Source organism: Nannospalax galili, unplaced genomic scaffold, assembly GCF_000622305.1.
Source record: "Nannospalax galili isolate Female #2095 unplaced genomic scaffold, S.galili_v1.0 scaffold497, whole genome shotgun sequence".
Taxonomy (NCBI): domain Eukaryota; kingdom Metazoa; phylum Chordata; class Mammalia; order Rodentia; family Spalacidae; genus Nannospalax; species Nannospalax galili.
Window position 1 is genome coordinate 628,619 of NW_008339354.1, and position 8,763 is coordinate 637,381.

The following is an 8,763-nucleotide window of genomic DNA, read 5'->3' on the forward strand; positions in this document are numbered from 1 at the left end:
CAAACTAGGAGTATAGAACGGGAGGCGGGGGATGGAAGGGTGAATGTCGCTTAGGGAGTCCCGGCGCAGAGAGCTGCGCTATAGACTAACCCCAAGAGGCCTGAGGATAGTAGTGCAGGCTAGGAGAGTTAGGCGGTGGTGCAGGCCCAGGGAAGCAGAGAGAGGTGAGGGCGGGGCCAGGACCAGAAGTGGTGCTCCTGGAGCCCAAGAAAGGGACTGAGTTTCTCTGGGTGGGAAGGGTCAGGAAGCAGTATTGGTTCCACAGGTGTCTGTGGCCCCAAGACTAGGAAAGGCGCAGGGCCCAAACTAGGAGTATAGAATGGCGAGGCAGGGGATGGAAGGGTGAATGTCGCTTAGGGAGTCCCGGCGCGGAGAGCTGCGCTATAGACTTACCCCAAGAGGCCTGAGGATAGTAGTGCAGGCTAGGAGAGCTATTTCAATATCTTTTAACACTTGGTACAATGACTTACAATTCAATCTTGAAAGAATGGAGGAAGCCTGTTCTATCTTCAGAAAGAGTGAGTATAGAAAGGTGAGGTGGGGTATGGAAGGGTGAATGTCGCTTAGGGAGTCCCGGTGAGGAGAGCTGTGCTATAGACTTACCCCAAGAGGCCTGAGGATAGTAGTGCAGGCTAGGAGAGCTATTTCAATATCTTTTAACACTTGGTACAATGACTTACAATTCAATCTTGAAAGAATGGAGGAAGCCTGTTCTATCTTCAGAAAGAGAACCTCTAACTATAAAACTGAATTAGGTTGGTTTGGTTTTAAAAGACAGATGCAATTGGGCCTAAAATGGTCAAATGGCTTTCTCAACTATTTTTGTAAATTTATTTAGAAGCTTATGGGGGAAAGAAAGGAAAGTTGAATGGAAATAGAAACCAGGTTGTAAAGGAAAGTGTGGGACACGCTTTTTCAGTATATGAGTGAGTAGGGCTTGGGGACATGATGATGAGGAAGGCAGGCAGACACAGTGGTGGAGAGCCCGCTTCCGGGAGTAAAAAGCCTAGAACGACTGTCCTCAAGGTCAAGAAGGACCTGAGGGTGTGAGACTGTCTGAGATGACAGGGCGCCCTGTCATCCTTCTTTTTAAAAAATATTTTACTTATTATTTTAATTTTATGTGTATGAATGTATTGCCTGCATGTGTGTAAATGTACCTATGTCATGAAGTGCCCAAGGAGGTAGGAAGAGGGCGTTGGATTCCCCTGAAGCTGAGGTTACGGACTGTTGTTACTCTCCATGTGGGTACTGTGAATTGAATCCAGGTCCTCCGCAAGAACAGCCAGTGCTCCTAACCACTGAGCCACCTCTCTAGTCCCTAACTTTCTTAAGGATCCTGCTTAGGTCTAGTTTCCAGGTTTTTTTGTTTTTTGCTTGGTTTGGTTTGGTGCTTTTGAAACAGGGTATTCCTGGAGCTAGCTGGCCTGGAACTCACTATGTAGTCAAGGCTGGCCTCCAACTCACAGCAATCCACCTGCCTTTGCCTCCCAAGTGCTGGTACTAAAGGCATTGTGCCACTATGCCCAGCTTCACACCAGTTTTTTAAAAAAAATTTTATTATTTTTATTGTCTGTGTATGAGTGTATTGCCTGCATGTATGTAAGTGCACCCATGTCATGCAATGCCCATGGAAGTCAGAAAAGGATGTCGGATCCCCTGGAACTGGAGTTACAGGCTGTTGTGAGCAGCCATATGATACTGGGAACTGAACCGAGGTCCTCTGCAAGAGCAGCAAGTGCTCTTAACTGCTGAGCCATCTCTCCAGCTCCTAAACTCTCTAATCACAATTTCAAGGTTAAGATCCATGCTTAAATGTCTCTATTTTATTTCTTTTCGTGTGTATATGTGTATGTTCACATGTATATAGATGCACATGCACATGGTTGTGTGCACATCTGGAAGCCAGAGGTCAGCCTTGGGTGTTTGTTCCCCAGGCGCTGTCCAACTTTTTTTTAAAGCAGGATCTATCACTGGAACTCGCCATGTGGCCTAGGCTGGCTGTCCAGCAAGTCCCAGGAGTGCCCCTGTCTTTGCTGCCTCACAGCAGGGATTACAAGCATGTGCCACCACGCCTACTTTGTTTTTTTAGCGTGGGTTTTCTGGATCCAGCTCAGGTCCTTGTGTTTGCAATGTGAACGCTTTCCCAGCTGAGCCATCTCCCCAGGCATCTCTTCAATTTTAATGCTTCAGTTTTCACAGTTTTTGTTCATTTGACTTATTCACAGAAAATTACCTGAAGCATCCCAGCCCGAGATCTCTTCATGGATGAGTCAAACTTGACATCCCTAGCCAAGGAAGAACCCATGAACACCTCGGCCAGCAGGAATGCCTCCCTGGGGAGCTTGCACCCGCCCATTCCCATTGTGCACTGGGTCATTATGAGCATCTCACCACTGGGCTTTGTGGAGAACGGGATCCTCCTCTGGTTCCTGTGCTTCCGGATGAGGAGAAATCCCTTCACGGTCTACATCACCCACTTGTCCATTGCCGACATCTCGCTCCTCTTTTGTATCTTTATTCTGTCCATCGACTATGCTTTAGATTATGAGCTCTCCTCCGGCCATTACTACACCATTGTCACGTTATCAGTGACTTTTCTGTTTGGCTACAACACAGGCCTCTATCTGCTGACGGCCATCAGTGTGGAGAGGTGCCTGTCAGTCCTCTATCCCATCTGGTACCGATGCCACCGCCCCAAGCACCAATCAGCATTTGTCTGTGCCCTCTTGTGGGCGCTCTCTTGCTTAGTGACCACCATGGAGTATGTCATGTGCATCGACAACGGGGAAGAGAGTCATTCTCAAAATGACTGCCGAGCGGTCATCATCTTTATAGCCATCCTGAGTTTCCTAGTCTTCACGCCACTCATGCTGGTGTCCAGCACCATCTTGGTAGTGAAGATCCGGAAGAACACGTGGGCTTCCCACTCCTCGAAGCTGTACATCGTTATCATGGTCACCATCATCATCTTCCTCATCTTCGCCATGCCCATGCGCGTCCTCTACCTGCTCTACTACGAGTACTGGTCGGCCTTCGGGAACCTGCACCACATTTCCCTGCTCTTCTCCACCATCAACAGCAGCGCCAATCCTTTCATCTACTTCTTTGTGGGCAGTAGCAAGAAGAAGCGGTTCAAGGAGTCCTTGAAAGTGGTTCTGACCAGGGCTTTCAAAGACGAAATGCAGCCCAGACGTCAGGAGGACCACACCAACACCATCTCCATCGAGACCGTGGTCTGAGGCCCTCGGAGGGGAATTGTGCACAGAAACGTGGAATGCGGGTGACTTTTAGTTTGTGCTTAGAATGTAATGTTAGTACTCTAAAACCTCCTAAATGTGATGCGGAAGGACATCCACATGCATGAGAGTCTGATTAGTGATGAGGTTCACTGTACAGGGCCTCTGTTGTTTCCGTCCTCATCCAAGACCCTTTCTTCTCTTAGCCCCCCGGCAACATTTGATCACGAACCACAAAAACTTCCTTGTCAGAAGGTGTCCCAGATGTGACCCGGAAAGGGAAGCAAAGGTGACTGTGGGAACCTGGGTAGGCCACACAACGCAGGGAGTATTGGGTTGTAGAGTGAGTCTGATTGACGTTTACCCCCTCTGTGACTTCAGTCTGACCTTGGGGAGGCTCATTTCCTCACAGTGAAAACAGTAACGGTCTACACCTCCCAGCTTATGTTGAGGGAGAAATGAGAGGAAAACGTAGGTAAAGCATCTAACGTTGTCAACATTCAATAAACACCCACCTCTCCATGCTCCTGTAACTAGACGATAGGGCGCTTATCTCCTTAATTTTCTTTCTTTCTTTGTGTGGTTTTTTTTCTTTTTCTTTTTGAGACAGGGTCTCCCTGCCCAGCTGGCCTGGAACTCACTATGTAGACCAGGCTGGCCTCTTATCTCACAGAGATCCACCTGCCTCTGCCTCCCAAGTGCTGGGATCAAAGGTGAACCCTATCACGCCAGGCTCTTCATTTCTGTTTTATAAAGCACATACAAATGCACACATTCACAGGCACATACACACAAATATACACACAGACAAATATTTTCCTGTCTTTTAAAATATAGATTCTCAAAGGTCTTCTCGCTTGGAATGTGGCGTTTTACCTAGTGTGACGCCTCTGCTGAAAGCGTCAGCAGTTAGAATCCCAACAGCCGTGTTTGGGCATCATTTCAGGTTGTGAGAGCAAATATCTGGTCCTTAGCAGAGGCGTTTTCTTGTGACTTATTCCTCTGGGAACACTAGAGGGAATGGAAATCTATATTTTGAAATCTTTTAGACTGCACAAACAATTTTACAAATACAACTTAACTCAGGAGTTCATGAGGCAGACTGCTTTTGATAATCTGCTTTCCCAAAGTGATGGGTTGTTCATAGCTATGAAGTTCTTGCCTGCAGTTTCCTGTATGTCTCTGTACCTGAAGCTTCCCTTTCCTGAAGCTGTGTGCGCACTCTTGTGTGTATGTGTATGTGTATGCATGTGTACGGCTGCATGTGTGTATGTGTATGTATGTATCTGCATGTGTGTATGCAGGTGTGCATGCATAGATGTGTGTATGTGCATATGGAGGCCCAAAACTAAATAGGGAGTCTCCCTCCATCACTTTCCATCTTAATCATTGAGGCAGGGTCTCTCAACGGAGCTCAGAGCTCACCAATAGGGCTAGTGTAGCAGGCCAACTTGGTCTGTTTCTACCTTCCAGACACTAGGATCACAGGCGACAGCACGCCTACTCAGCATTTATGTAAGTAACAGAGTCTCAGTTCTGATTCCGTGTTTGCACTGTGCTTTATCCACGGAGCCGTCACCCCAGGTCCCCACCCCCCATGCTTTTGTTTCAACACTCCTGGAAGGAGGCTCGTGGTAGGGGCTAATGAGAAGCCACATACCTTAAAAGAATCTGGATGCTTTTCCCAAAGACTGACCTCTGCAGGACCTGCTGAGCAATTTCACTTGGCACTGGCTCTGCAGCTCTGCCTTCTGCCTGCCCTGAGTTGCCATCCTCAGACCACATACTCTAGATCTTAGCGACGAGCACTGTCCTAGCCTGTAGACTAATACACTGCTATTTCACTTCATTCCTTCTGGGACTCTCACTAAAATGGCAACACTCTGGGATTCTTCATGTGGGTAAATGTTCCAATCCATAAATGAGCCATTAGTATTTATTTCCACTGTTTGTCCTTCAGAGGGTCAGAGAATTGCTGGAGAAATGGCTCTTTCCTGCCATCAATTCCCTCTCCATTCCCCTCCTTTTCCAGAAGAAAAATGCCATTACCATAGGGCTGCTTTGTTGGAGGAGATGTTTGAGCTTTTTCCACCAAGCTGGGACCCCACTGCTAGTCACGTTGGATGCAGGAGACTTTTCAGTGGGTAATGACATCTGATTCAGAAACAAGGCAGCTTGCGTTTGGGAGCCCAGATGGGGTGCAGAGTGCTGACATTTAGAACGATCTTGTTTTCAGTTGAAAGCAGAGTTTCTGTACTGTGGAAGAACAGGATCTGGAACTCAGAGTGGCTCCCCTCTGATTCTGTCTCCTGCATGCCATGCACAGGTCTGGTGGGAAAGAATCAGTCTTACTCTGTTCCAAATGGAATTCTGTTACTCAGGTTTCTGTTCCTATGATAAACACCAAGATAAGCCAACTTAGAAGGAGGACTTACTCTGGCTCATGTTTTTAGAACTTGCAGCCCCCGATCACTTGACCCTCTTCCTCAGGGTCTGTGGTAGCATCAGAGCAGGGACCTGCAGAGTCAGTGCTGGGGGAAAATGTCCAGGACGCAGAGGAGGGCTGTTCACCTCACAGTGAAGCAAAGAGAAAGTGGGAGATACCACAAGTGGTCAGGTGTCCCCTAGCACGGCATGCCTCTAATGACCTTCCTTCCTTCCACTCGGCTCCACTTGCACCTCCCAATAGTGTTATAGGTTCACCACCAAGCCTTTAACACATGAGACAGTCAGAGCAGGTCTCAAGAAGAAATCTAAAGATTATAAAGACTAGAGATTTCTACCCAAGGAAAATACTCTGAACTCATCAGAAGCCCCTAATCTATGCCTTAATGCAGATGAAGTGGGGAGATTGAATGAAACCATGAATATGGAAATTTCCCAATCTCAATGGGCAATGCCTTGCAAAGAGGTGGGATTTGGTGTTTACCTGTATTTTAAAGACAAATTTATCTCTCTTCCCTTAAACCAATCCTGAAGTGAACTGTAAGAGTTAAACTAGGGCCAGCGACATGGTTCAGTAGCTGGAGGTGCTTGCTGCCAAGCTTGACGACTTGAGTTCAATTCTGCTGACCCACATAGTGGAAGAAGAGAACTAAGTCCTGCAAGTTGTCCACATGGGCTGTGGTTTGCCACCCCTCCCCCACATAGACATACACATAGATACACGGAATAAATAAATGAGTGTAAAAACAAAACAAAACCCAAACACCTTAGACCTGGTGTGGTAGTTTAGCTCTGTAATCTCAGCACTTGGGGAAATGAGGTATGAGGATTGTTGTGAGTTCAAGGACAGCCTGGGCTACATAGTGAATTCTAGGCCAGCCTGGACTACTGTGGTTTCAGTGTAAGATCCGTCTCAAAAAGAGACCAAAGGGACCAGGCATTGTGGTACACACATTTAATCCCAGTACTTGGGAAGAAGAGGCAGGTGCTGTGAGATCAAGGCCAGTCTAGTCTACATAGTGAGTCCCAGGCCAGCTGAGGTTATAAGGAGGCCCTGTCTAAAAAATACATAAAGGGTTGGAGATATGTCTCAGTGGTTAAGAGCACTTATTGCTCTTGCAGATGACCCAAGTTTCGTTCCCAGCACCCACATGGCAGCTAACAACTGTTCGTAACTCCAGTTCCAGGGGATCTGACACCCTCTTCTGACCTAGGGCATCGTACAGTGTATGCGCACTTACACATATGCAGGCAATATACTCATACACATAAAAAATAAAATATTTTTTAAAACATAAAACAAAGATCAAATGGTATAGGGGAGGTCAATCAAGGCTAGCCTCAGCTACGTAGCAAGTTCTAGGCCAGCCAGGGCTACACGTGACATTACCTTAAAAAAAAAAATGTGGTAGCTTAAGCCTATAATCCCAACACTCAGGAGGTTGAAGTAGGAGGAACACCATGAATTAAAGGCTGGCCTAGGCTACATAGCAATAACCTGCCTCAAAAACAACATAAAGTATCAAAAACAAAAGAAAAACTAAGACAATAAGTAAATTTGGAAATACAAAAACTAGATTTTTAAAAAATTATTTTTAATAACCACATGATTAGAAAAAGCATTTCATCACAGCATTAACATATTCAATAACAATTTCCAGAGCAAAAATGCATCTCTTTCAAAATTGGCTGTAAATTTTTAAGTTCACAGAAAACTAGATTATTTTTACCCTGCAATTTTTATACAATTTGCCCTAGTCAGTAAGTGTCATTCCTGAGAATTCTCTGGGCATGGGGAGGAGACTGGTCAGATACAACACCTGTAATTTCAGAACCTCATAGATAGAGGCAAGAGGATCAGCAGGTCAAGGCCAGCCTAGACTGAAGTCAGCCTCGGCCACCTGAGATCTTGTCTTTTAAAAGTCAGACAAAAGCAATAACAATAACAATAACACTGGTCCTGATGAAGCGAAGTTTGCTGTATTCGTGCCGTGAATACATCACAGATGGATGGGCCTCTCTGGAAGACTCCATGACATGAACAAAACAGGAACTGGGTGGATGGAGCCCATCTCCTGCAGTAGGAGAGAAAGCCACACACAGAACCACAATCCAAGTCGCACACACACACCTGTCTGGAGAGTTGGAAGCAAAGTTGGTGAAGGCTGAAGAGGAAGGGCAAAACCACAGTTTTGGTTTTGGTGGTGCTGAGCCTTGAACCCAGGGCCTTGTGCATGCTAGGTGAGTGCTCTACCACTGAGCTCTACCCTAGAGGCTCCTTCTCCACTGCAGGTATCCCTGACCTGCCACCATACTCTTCAGAACTCGGCTCTCAGGCTTTCCCTGTTCTCCTGGCCCTGCCCATGCAGGGGTGCCTGGCTTGCATGGCTACTCTCTAGTCCTTATCACTTCCGCCAGCAAAATCCTAACCAATCCTCCCCTCCCTGACTTCCTCAGTTCTGCTGCCTGGGCTCTACACCACTGAGACTACTCATCCTGACCACTGAGTTCTCTGCTCTTACCTCATTTCTCTCTCCCTGACCCCTGCCCCTGAGATCTGATCTGTACTCCTGCCCTAGCTGAGGTGGAAGGAAGTCTCATGGTGATCAGATTAGAGCCCAGGGAAACTCAGGGTCTCTGGCGGGGACCCCCTCTTTCTCCTCAAAATCTGGACCTGGTGCCTTTCCCTCACAATCACCAATGGCTGTCACTAAATCCTCCAAATATTGTGTCATATATCACTAAATAAACAAATGGCCACAAGGTAAAAACACTCATGGGCCCTCCCATCACACAATGAGCCAGTCACAGCACTCCTTCCTCACTGTCTGAAGATTTACTTCCCCCACATCTTCCTGTCCACCATCCTCGAGGATAACCCTCCTGTCCTAACAACAAAAGTCTCCTTTTCAAAACGTAAAATGCCAAGTCCTTGCAGAGGTCTGTGAGGCCCCACCCCGGCTGGCGCCGGTCTAGCCTGCAGCTCCTCCAGCACTGTCTCCTCGCTCTGTCCTCCAGCCACAACGGCCTCCTATGCAAGTCTTCAAAAAAGCCAAAAAAGCCCACTTCTGGGCTTTTC

The 8,763-nt window shown here is 47.0% G+C and overlaps 1 protein-coding gene across 4 annotated transcripts in view; it reads left to right on the plus strand.

The window, feature by feature from the left end:
- Positions 1-3,782, plus strand: part of Mas1 (MAS1 proto-oncogene, G protein-coupled receptor) — a 14,886-nt gene extending 11,104 nt beyond the window's left edge. For all 4 annotated transcript variants that reach the window (XM_008833870.1, XM_008833871.1, XM_017798381.1 and 1 more), the window contains one exon: positions 2,229-3,782. In XM_008833870.1, the coding sequence (XP_008832092.1) occupies positions 2,265-3,242 (978 nt within the window). In that variant the 5' untranslated portion in view covers positions 2,229-2,264 and the 3' untranslated portion in view covers positions 3,243-3,782. The remainder of the gene's footprint in view (positions 1-2,228) is intronic.
- Positions 3,783-8,763: the final 4,981 nt, after the last annotated feature.